A 12135-nucleotide genomic window follows, 5' to 3' on the forward strand; every position below is an offset into this window, starting at 1 on the left:
TCGACTGAGCTTCAGTGTTCCAGCTGCCACGTTGAGCTTCATCATGGTCAACACTCAGTCAGAAATGAGAAATATCAGATTGCAATTAGGATCCTGAAGATAATCCTGTAGTTTCCCCACACAGCTTCACCATGTGGACTCATTGTTATTGATTTGTGAAGTTATTTTCGCGTGTTGGCTCAGGTTAAGTGGCTCCTGCTGTGTTTAGGGTGGCTCTTTAATGAAGCCTTGGGGCTTCTTGCAGTGGAGACTGCTTTCCACAATTTGCATTTATATTTTTTGGCATTTATCTTGGGGTTATGCTTGGGCCCACCATCTCTTTGTGACCCCATTTGCCCTATAGAGACATCTGTCAGAGCCCCCTACAGACTGTGTTACATTTATTGGGTTAAAGCTGTATTATTAAGTTATCCTGTATTACACTGTAGCCCAGAGCCTGGCATGAGGCACGAATGCCCACTGAATGAATGAATGAATAAGTCCCCGGTCAAGTGTCATTTACCTCTTTCCAAAGGAAGCTATGCAGGAGACCTTCTGTTTGCTTCTCCTGTTTCCACTCTTGTCTTGTTTTACAGCCCCCCCCCCCCCGCGAGGCTAACCGTAGCCTGTAGCCTCTCTCATCTCTGCCTCTTCTTGGCTTTGACAGTGTGGGTATACAATAGGACTGGATGTGATGGGATTGGCTTTGTTCCTTTATTGAATGCCTTCTCCATCCAATTGCCCTCTCTGGGTTCCACAAATTTCTCTTCCTCCTCGTTCAGGCTTAGGATTTGTGACGGCTCTCAGGTCCTATCAACCATAGGCATCGCATTCTTCTTATCAGTTTCCTTAAACCCTGGCCACACCTTTATAAATAGTCTTTCTTAAATTCTTCTCAAATTCACCAGTTGGAAGGAGCCCATTGTATCCTGCTAGAACTCTTGACTTACATTTGCCCCAGTCACCCAGATGACAAAGTTAGTTATAATCTAGATATGGTAATCTATCTCTCTTGCATTATTTTGAGTAAATGCTCTCTCCTAGGCCAGTCTGCCTCCAAATTAGAATCAACTCTACCAGAGGTCAGCAAACGACAGCCTTGTGGGCCAAATCCAGCCTGCAACCTATTTTTGTAAATGGAGTTTTATTGGAACACAGCCATGACCGTTGGCTTACTTACTGTCTGTGGCTGCTTTTGAGCTGCGGCAGAAGGCGAGGAATTGCAACAAACTGTATGGCCTGCAAAACCTAAAATATCTGCTGTTTCACCCCTTACAGAAAGAGGTTACTGATCCCCGATTTAGAGGAAGACCGTTATGGGTGGACTTAATCATTTTTATCAAGAGGCTCCTGGGCCAGAGGCTGGGGGCACTTGTGAGTGGCCATATGATGGGGACATGAGGAGTTTGAACCCCAGGCCTAGACAAGTTTGCCCAAAGCACAGTGTTGTGGCAACTTGGTAAGGCACTCCGTCATTTGATGTCAGAAGAATGTGACCAAGAAAAACTGGGAAGTATTTGTATTTAAATGTGCACGTAATTCATGATTTCATAATTAAATAATCTCCTGAAAAGAACTGCTTTCCCTAATGTTTCAGCCTTCCCCTGTCAAAGTCGGTTTATGTGTATCTGTCTCCCCCACCAGCCTGTACTTCTCGAGAGAGTCCAGGTTTTGTTCATATCTGTGTTGACCACTGTCTGGCACACAGTGACTGGTGCTCAATATTGTTGGACCAAATGGTAATCCACATCTACTTCAGAGAAGAGGAAAAAAAGGCGGGGGACAGTGGTGGAAGGCATTAACTGGGAAGATATATTAATGTTCTCCGGCTTTCTCTGATGAGAGTCTTTGCCTGCTCAACCTTCACAGAATGGCAACAGCTACAAGGAAAGTCTGGGTTCCCGGGAAGGGTGCCCCTCGGGGCAGACTGGCTACGTGATTTGTGGGGTTCAGGGCAAAATGAAAATGTGAGACCCCTGATTCAAAAATTTAATGAAAGAATTTCAGGACAGCATCAGCAGAGCATTGAGCCTGACACAGGCCCCTCTGAGATGGCACAGGGTGCACACCCAGGAAACTGGCAGCTGAGAAGAAGGTGGCCTGGGGGGGGGGGGTTGGGGATCAGAGAGTGGCAGGGCGCTCAGCTACTACCAGAAGGGACAGACCTGTCTGGAACCTAATAATAATGTCTTACCTGGAACGAGGCTTATCACTTATGAAGTGTTGGTATTTGTCTCAGACCCTCACACCAGGGCGCGCTCCTCTTTCCCAAGCCCACACACCCGGCTGGACGCTGACCAACCTGCTTGCTCTCCCACTCCTCCTAGCTTTCAGTAGAACCCATTCACCCAGGCCACTCCATTTAGGGGCACACCCCCCCTCCGGTTTATACTGAAGCCTATCAGGGTTAGCCTGTTTAGGTATTTCTTGCTTGGGTGACAGGCAATTCTTGCCTCAATACCTATCTTGGTCTGCCATAACAAAATAGCACAGACTGGGTGGTTTATGCACAATAGAGATTCACTGCTCCCAGTGCTGGAGCTTGGAAGTCCCAGGTCAGGGTGGCCAGCAGAGGTAGCTTCCGGTCAAGGCCCTCTTTCAGGTTGCTGCCTTCTTGCCATGTCCTCACATGGTGGAAGGGCTAGGGAGCTCTGTGGGGTCTTTTTTTTTATAAGACTACTAATAGCATTCAGGAGGGCTCCCCCTCGTGACGTAAGCACCTCCCCAAAGGCCCCAGCTCCTCATACCATCACTTTGGTCATTAGGATTTCAACCTATGAATATGGGGGAGAGGGGCACATGCATTCGGGCCATGGCAATACCTGAGTGAAGAGCATGCATAGTTCAGAAGCTCTAAGCTTTGGAAACTGTAGTAGATAGGGGAGTTTTTCTTCGTATGGGGAGCGGATTGTGTGATACAAAGCCACAGTTGGGAGAGCCTCATGGGATCAAGTGGAGTTTGCTTTTGATCAGAAGAGTCAGATGTCCCCAGGCCTCTGTAGTCTTTTGATTAGCCCAGTAGCTGGGCTTTCTCAGGCCTTGTTTGCTTTCCTGTGACTGATGTGACCTTAATGACAGCAGGTCTGAACCAACTCCCCACTGCCTGTGTGCAGACATGTTCATTTTGCAGGCAGCTAAAGCAGCCAGGGAGCCTAGCTGATATTCTGTGTCCTTGTCACCCCCACCCCTAGCGCCTCAAGCCCTTATACATGGACCTGTTTTCTATCTTTCACAGGGTCCCCGGTGGCATATAGATCTCCAGCCGTGGGCAGGCCCTGCTCAGTCCCTGGATGAAGAAGTCTTGAGGTTCCTGAGATACATCAGCACCCCCCAGGTTGTATTCCAGGCGCAAGTGGGTTTGGAAACACTGTGAAAGATACTGATACACCCTTTTTAGAGAAGGATTTGATCAGTGAAGGGGTGGTAAGGTTCTCAGGGACTCCTGATAGGGACTTGGTAGGGATACAGTTTCTGAGGCCTTGCTGCTTAAATTTATCCATTTACTTAGAGGCAGATAAGATGCCTTCCATTTGCTTCAGCATCTTCCGCCTTCCAGGGTTATCATCATCTTGAGATGTTTTAATGATTCATCCCGACGTGTTTTAAAGATCCACTTTAGTAAATTGCTTTGGAAAACCATTTGAAGCGACAGATTCATGCCCGTGAGTAGGCAGTCAAGTGTGTCACAAAACAAAACCATCATCTGGAGGTTCAAGTTCCATTTTGCATTTGGAGGAATCTGCCTTTTTTGCTTTTCTCCCAAGATGCTTGGCAGACCGGGACCCACTAGGCCAGAGAGCAGAGGAGATGTTGCAGGCAGTGGTGTGAGAAGCTAACGAATCCAAAGGCACTCAGATCTTAGGGCATTTAAAATCATGATGGAGCATCGGCCTTTATCAGTGACTTAACACGTTGTGGCAGCTCCTGCCTGGGCTGAGTCTGTGCGCCCCCGGCAAGTAAAGGGACGTCCACTAAGCAGAGTCTATGGCTCTTGACACGTGAGTCGGGAGATTCTATTCTCATGTAGCCTGATCTTGGGGACAGAGAGACATAAGAGAAGATCAAGGCCCGAGGGACACTTGGCCCTGAACTGAGAGGTGTTGGTAAATTAGGAACTCACACTAGAAGATGCCTAGGCTGACGGGGAGGAAGGTGCCCCGGGAGCTGCTGTGGCACTGGAGGTCCCGGGCTCTTTTGCTGTCCCTTCAGCCCACTGGTTCTGGGCATCCCACTTCTCCTCCAAAACCTTCCTGGCAGCAGAGCCCATTTTTTATCCTTGGAGAGAATATGTTTCTAGATCTTTAGAAAGCTAGTTTAGGGGTAAAAGAAAGTCCCATTTTTCATATGATGCAGTCAGACAATTGGATTTTAGTTATCTGTCACCTAGACATGGAAGTAAAAGCTTGTTGAATTAATCATGAGTTATGAGATGATAAATTGATCCCTGTGCTTTACATAATTTCATCTTATTTTGCTGCTGCAAATTAATTTGGTGGACTTTCACAGACTTAATTAAAATGCTGAAATTTTAATTTTATAGTTGGGTTTTACATGAAGGACCTCTCGACTGTGACTTTAAGAAGCCCTTAAGGCACCAGAGGAAAATGAGAGGTGTTAAATTTATGAGTTGGATTTGAGAACTCTGGACTCCACCCCCCAAAATAAATTGACCAAGTACAAGTCTCCAAATTCTATTTTATATGTATTTCAGGTTAATGTTCTGTAACTTATAAAAGGCATATTCGTGAGGCATGAAAGGGTGTTATTCAAGCCCCTCTTGGATTTTTCCCATGAGTTATAAATTGAGAGGAGAAAAATTTTGAGGGGAAAAGAAAAGCATCCTGCAATGTAGTCTGATGTGACCCTGGGCAATTTGCTTTGCTTCTCTGGCTCTCACTGTTCTGCTCTTAAAAAGGAAGAGAGTTATTGAATTATTTCTCAGGTTTCTCCCAGTTCTCTGAGCTGCACTGTACCCAGAGTAGCATAGGATCATTATTGACTAAGTGTCTTTGAGCACGTACTTTGTGCCAGGAACTGTGCCAGGCCCTGGGAATACAGTCTCTGGCTTCAAGCAGCTGACAAACTAGTTGGGAAGGTAGATAAAGGGCTGTATTATTCAGCTTGATGAGCGTGATGATAAAGATTTGGTTGTTGGAGCTCACTAGAGGATTTTCATCCTCCAGAAAAACTGAGAGTTCTAGACCTCACTGTGATTTCGTAATCAGGGGTCGATTACTCAGGTGAAGCCCTATGGTTTCCTGTACTTCTAGGTCACTGGGAAGCCAGCAGGTGAGCGCTCGTCGGAGATGACACTGATTCTTTCTTTTTTTTAAAGATTTTATTTATTTATTTGAGAGAGAGCGAGAGAGCACTGGAGAGAGGGAGAGAGAGAGAGAGAGAGAGAGAGAGAGCAAGCACAGAGGGACAGAGGGAAAGGGAGAAGAGGCTCCTCGCTGAGCAGGGAACCCAATATGGGGCTCGATCCCAGGACCCCGGACCATGACCTGAGCCAAAAGCAGATGCTTAACCAACTGAGCCACCCAGGGGCCCCAAAACTGATTCTAAATCAGAATCTTTTGCTAAATAGTGTTCCCTTCCCTTCTCTATGTAATGCAGTGGGTTTGGGGGCTGTCTTAGGCTTCATTTAGAACCCATCTTGACAATGGAAGCCTGAAAAACTGGAAGAATATTAGAGTCACTGTTACCTAAAATTTCCTGTTAGCAATCGTGAGTCATAATGGGCAGGGGGGGGGGAGGCCCTCTGAAGGTACTAAAGCAAATTCCACCCCCATCCTGTTATGCTGCTTTTTAAAATTAAAAAAAAAATGATTTCCCTCAAATCTGTGTTCAAGCTTGTACAGCAAGGCCCAGCATTTGATGTGTTCATCACTGATGTATTCATCCCTCCATTCGGCAGGCATTTGTTGAGCACCTGTTCTGGGACCGGCGCTGACTAGGGTATACAACCTGCATCAAATATCTATCCATACTGCCAAACAGCTAGGTTGCAAGAGGGTTGCGTGTTCTCTAATAGGGGGTGAACAGATGGGCGGGGGAGATTCCCCTGGCCAGGGGAGCTTGAAAACAGAAGCACAGGGCAGGGGACACTGTGGCATCCCATTGTATTGGCATGCAATGGGATGGCACCCCTGGACTTGCACATTGTAATGGCCCTGATGGCATGATTGGGGACCGGAATTTTGAATGAAACACTAGAGGATATAGTGGTTGGTAGAGTGTGCGCAGCATTAAGCACAGTTTAATTAGGTATTGTTTTCTAATGTCAAAGACCGTAATTACATCTCTGAGTTCTGGAGTTGGTGATATACTATGTGCTGCTAACAAGAAATGGTTAAATCATAAACACGGGGCTCTGTTCTAAGGGAAGGCTCCAGATCCAGCCTTTTATGGCCACCCCCAAACCATATGCCTCTAGGAAGCATGCCTTCCAGCACAAAATTAATCTAAGCAACAGTTGCTGTTTTAAAAAAGAAAAAATAGATTTTAAAAGATTTATCTCTCTCTCTCTTTCTCTTTTGCACGTCTACCTATCCATCCATCTATCTGTTCATCCATCTATCTAATCACTTACCCGTCTATCTATTTGGAAAAGTAACATAAAAACCCAAGCCCTGGAGATGCAGATGTTACAACTTTATAACAATAGTATCTATTATACTTATGGCTACACACACACACACACACATACACACTGGGATAAAAGCAACAAAAATACAACTCTTTCCTTAGATTTTGCCTTTCAAAATAATGGTATTACATACACATGCAGGTGGTCATTGAAGTGATTCTTGCCAGAAGTCCCCACATTTTTTTAATAATAAATTTATTTTTTATTGGTGTTCAATTTACTAACATACAGAATAACCCCCAGTGCCGTCACCCATTCACTCCCACCCCCCCACCCTCCTCCCCTTCCACCACCCCTAGTTCGTTTCCCAGAGTTAGGAGTCTCTCATGTTCTGTCTCCCTTTCTGATATTTCCCACACATTTCTTCTCCCTTCCCTTATATTCCCTTTCACTATTATTTATATTCCCCAAATGAATGAGAACATACAATGTTTGTCCTTCTCCGATTGACTTACTTCACTCAGCATAATACCTTCCAGTTCCATCCACGTTGAAGCAAATGGTGGGTATTTGTCGTTTCTAATGGCTGAGGAACATTCCATTGTATACATAGACCACATCTTCTTTATCCATTCATCTTTGGATGGACACCGAGGCTCCTTCCACAGTTTGGCTATTGTAAGTCCCCACATTTTAAGGGCTCCCTTTGCCAGTTTCTACTTATGGGTTGCCAGAAATTCTGTTCCATCTTTTGGGATACCAAATGAAAAGAAAATAAACTAATCCCTTTAAGGAGCACTTGGCTGGCTCAGCTGGTGGACCATGTGACTTGATTTCGGGGTTGTGAGTTTGAGCCCCATGTTGCATTAGAGATAAGTAAATAAATCTATCTATATATCTTAAAAAATAAATAAATCCCTTTAAGTTAAATAACTGAAATGCATTTCAGAATCACTTTTTCCTGGAGTCTCTTCTCCTTTATCCAGGCCTAGTTTGCTAAAATTACAAGGGGAATTAGAGAGAGAGAGAACATAATTACTGGAGTTGGAGCTTAGCTAGGAGTTACTGCCCTCAATTATTTTGCTTGCAAGAGTTTATTGAATCCCTGGCCATAAATCTTAACAAGAAAGTTTAAAAAATCAATATTTAATTAATTTTTAGGACCTGAGTACTCCTAGTTGTTTTCAAAAGCTGATGTCTGCCCATGAGATGGTTAATAAATGGTTAAAAGGGAACAACTCCTGTGTTACATTTTTGAGCTAGGAGAGGAAAGGGGAACGAACTGTGAGAGAGAGACTGAATGGAAAAGAATGTCTTTCCAGTGGGGATATATCTGTGCAAGATGAAATCTATGGAAGAAGAAATGCTTGAAGTGTCACATTTAATAGAATAAAACTCAACTCCCCAGCGTTAAAAGGAAGGACAGCTGAGCCTCAAAGCCCTGAACCTTGGCCCTTATTCCTTACTTGCTTCCTGGAGGCCTCTCCCTAATGGTCGATGCCTGCCTCTCTGGCTTGTTGCTAGGGCTGGGTTTGGAAGGGCTGCTGTTTTCATGTTACGGCTCTGGCCCAGGTGTAGCCTCTTCCTTTAGTCTGCTAAGGCACAGGTGAGGCTGGCCTGGAATATCTCAGTGGGGCTTTACAAAAGGGCCTGTAAGCTCACAGGACCTCCTGCAGAAGCATCACCTGGGGGAGCATATTACAATGCATTTCCCAGGCATCAGCCTCAAAGATTCTGACTTTCCAGATACGGCATGGGACTCAAGAATCTGTATTTTGAAGTACCTCCCAGGTCGGTCAGAATGTCGGCGGGAACCATACCTTCAGAAACCAGGCGAGAGCTAACTTTCAGTGGTGTTAGGAGGGAGTTATGAACAAGAACCTGGGCACATCCCTATCACTTTCTGTCATTATGAAGGTCCTTAGGGAGACGTGCACGCAAAGAAATGGGAATTCTCATACCACTTTAATAAAAACACTGCAGGAAGCTGCCCTAGAAGCTGTCCCGGTATCCTCCGGGACCTGCAGAGCTGTCCTGGCCTATCTACACACCTGCAGCGGGGCAGCGCGGGGCAGCGCGGGGCAGCGCGGGACAGAGTGACAATGAAGTTGGGACATTTAAGGCACAGGAGTCCGCCCACTGGTGAGACAGGCCCAGTGAACACACTGAACTTTGGTTAATTAGATCGGCCGTGTTTCCTCCCTCGGGTGAGTGGGGACTAGGAAGTGGGCACACAGAGGTATCATTTCCATTTATCCGTGGGAGCATTGTAGGAAATGAATTATACAAATTAACCTGTTGATGGGCCCCGTTAATAAATATATTCTGTAATAGTTGCTTGAAAGAAGATTCAATTCCATTATTATTATTTTCCTTTAAGCCGTGATAAGACATTGGTTGAGGGAAAAGAATACATATCTAGGTTTTCACGTGTTAGGCTTTCCTCTAAAATGTCCAAATCCTAGCACTGGACTCTCTCATTTATCTCTGATAAACAGCGCTGGGTGATCTTGCGAGGCCAGCAGCCCCACGTTGCAGCCAGTTAGGGAGATGCTGGATCAGTTGAGTAGTAGGCTGTGTGCAGATATGCTTTTCAGATTAGAATGTTGGAAATTCTGTTAGATAAGAGAATTGGGCAAACCTAGAGTACCTTCTTAGGAAGAAAATAATTTGCTGTAGGCTTCCTGATGAATTAAAGAGCCTCAGAACATTTGCCACGTGCGGTCTGTTGTCTGTGTTGTGACAGCCGGGGCTGCTGCATGATCTGTGGAGCATCATGACGATGAGGGCGCTTGGAGGGGCTGGGGGAGACTGAGGCTCAGTAAAGCAACGCTGGCCACAGAGGAATACCAGGGCCCCAGAACCTGCTTGCTTTGGTTCTAGCAGCCTCCATCAGTGCACACTGCGGCAGCCTTAAACCCAAGTCAGGATTCCCCAGTCGGTGTCTTTGCCTAACGTGCATTTGAAATCAGAGACTTGCCTCTGCTTGATTTAGTTACGTGTTCCCTTTGGTTTCCTTGTCTAATTTTGATGGATGAGTTAAAAGAAGCGCTTTGGTTGGCTCAGAAAGAACTTCCTGCGTGGAGCTCTTGCTCTTCTCCTCCAGAGGAAGCTCCTTAGCACAGCGTTTTGCAAAGAATAGGGTTCGAGGCAGCAGGGACTACAAATTCATTTCAATTGACCCTCGATCAGCTGTTTACCCCAGATCACATATGCTACCTTTCTGGACCATGGTGGCCCCAGCTTATCTGCCCACAATCGCACCTCACAAGTTCCAGGTGGGAACACGATGGGTTACAGACCTCTGAGTTTTGCCAGCACTGTTCTCTGTATTTGGAATGCCCTTCTCAGTCAGCTTCTGTTCATTCTCCAAGGCTAACACACCTCTGCAAAGCCTTTCTGGACCTCTCCTCTCTGCCACCTTTGTTCCTGACTTGTTCTCCCTTGCAAATCTGTGCATAGAGCTGTAGTAGCTCTTAACTTTGCTTCAAACCTATCTCTAGTCTCCACAGGGTTCCTTCTGACCCAGCCTTTGGAGTTCCTCTGAACATTTGACAGCAGTCTTATGTTTGCCAGGGGAGAGGTGTGGTTAGCAGTGGAGAAGGACATAACTCTCCTGTTCTGGCTTTCAGGGACTGGGGAAGCATAACTCCCTACCTGCCATTTATCATCCGATGCTTTAAATTATTCATATTGATTTCCAATCCTTACAGATTGCATGCAATCACATGAGCACAGACAGCCTAGCTACTGACTCCAGCCCTGCAAAGAAGCCCTGGTCAGTCTGTCTTGATGACAGGTTTGGCTTAGCTCATCAAATCCGCAACAAGCAATGCCGCCTCTACTCTTTAGGGTAAGTGCATTTTATCGCAGAAGAACACAAAACACTCTTGCAAGTGGCCAAGGCTTTTTCAGCAACACAAAGCTATGAATGGCTGCTGAGTTTAACAGGTGCTATATTTGGTCTCTCGCCATCATTTCAGACTGCTCTGTTATGTAACAGTGGGTACCTGCAGATCACCAGGAGTGGCCAGGGCCATTTTGTCTCTCATTGTGCTAGTGGGAAGTTGGCAACTTCAATTTTCATCATGACGATGATCCTCTTGGTGAAGCAAATGATTTCCAGCTAGAATTACATATAGCATCCTTATTACAGAGAGAGAGAATATTAAGAATTAAGAAAAAAAGAACAACAAGCATATTAGAAATTTTATGGATGCTTATGATGAGTGACCCAAGATGAATGGCCACTATTGGATCTTTATGTTATGTGCCAATGGTAAATCGGTGTGTACTTCTACATAGAAAGAAAAGGGAATTCTTGTGAAAACAGTGCAATTTCATCACAATTGTGGGAAATAGTAATATTCAGTTATTCAGGCTGAAAATGACCTGAATATACAAGTGAATTTCGAGAGCTTTCTATAGAAAGGCAAATATGAAGTAATGAGACTACTTCACCAAGTGTAGTAGTATTCACATCGAGATGTGAACTTATCAATATACGTCTCAAAAAAAAGGCAGGGAAGAGTCATTTTTATTGGGAACACCCTATTCCACAGGTTTTTCGAGGAAGCTATGTGATTAGGTTCTTAGGCAAGATCCCTTACAAAAATACTGAGGCCCCTGGCCAGCGTCTTATGATTGTTTTTCCCTGATAGGTTTTCATCACTTCTGTGATTTACATTCAGGCACATGAGTAATGACTGCCAACCTTAATCCTAGATGATAAGTGATGGGTGGGAGGGGAAGGAAGGACAGACATTTGAGTATGTGCCCAGAGGATCACCATGGATGCCAAACTTTACCAAACAAGAATTCTTAGTTACAATCATCATGGATTCTTTGTAAAAATGAAAGGTTCAAATAAAGTTTCAGGATAATGGAAACATTCTTCTATGGGTTTGATGAAGAGTGTGTGCATCAGTAGAGTTTGGAACACTCAGTAGACGCTCAGTATAGGTTTGCTACATAAATGATTGCTTCAGGTAAGAGACAAGGGAGAGGTGCTGGTTGGGCTGTGATTTAAACCAGGAGGCCGAACCTTGGGAAATTAGTTGCTCAGCCTCTTGATTAGAACAGAGGGGAGCCCATCAGCTATGCTTCAAGCTTATAGAATGAATGGGAAGTTTTGACAGTAGACCTTATTTTCTATCATATTAAACATGTATGAAAGTAGGTCATAAAAATAATTTGCATAGTACCACATGCAAATTGGAGATCTCAGCTTGCTCCTATTTTCTTGCTCTGAACTGCCTTTATATTTTACTTATTATTTTACACCCTGGGATAATTTCATTTAAATGAAATTTCATTGAGTTAAATGAAACTGGGAAAGCTATTTGGGGGTTAATCTTTAAAGTTCCTTTTAGGTTTCCTTATACTTCAGAGCCATTAGATAAGATAGTTGCTCTAAGATTTCAGATTACTTCACATAGAAAGGTAGCTTCTTACTTTCATTTAAATGTTCACTATTCAAACTCAACTTTATAAAGAGTACTTAAGAACAGTTGAATTCTGCTGGGAAGAGACATGAATAAATTATAAGAGCGAACGTTTGATTCAAA

The 12135-nt window shown here is 44.6% G+C and overlaps 1 protein-coding gene across 3 annotated transcripts in view; it reads left to right on the forward strand.

Moving 5' to 3' along the window:
- The window catches only part of METTL24 (methyltransferase like 24), a 102237-nt gene that overhangs the window by 31953 nt on the left and 58149 nt on the right, over positions 1-12135 (forward strand). Inside the window, exons 2-3 of one of the 3 annotated variants that reach the window (XM_077902793.1) lie at positions 3215-3313; positions 10282-10421. In XM_077902793.1, coding sequence (XP_077758919.1) covers positions 3215-3313; positions 10282-10421 — 239 coding nt within the window. Of the gene's footprint in view, positions 1-3214; positions 3314-10281; positions 10422-12135 lie in introns of those variants that run through there. The other 2 variants (XM_077902794.1, XM_077902795.1) reach the window with 2 other exon arrangements.

This window comes from Canis aureus, chromosome 7 (genome assembly GCF_053574225.1).
Source record: "Canis aureus isolate CA01 chromosome 7, VMU_Caureus_v.1.0, whole genome shotgun sequence".
NCBI lineage: Eukaryota > Metazoa > Chordata > Mammalia > Carnivora > Canidae > Canis > Canis aureus.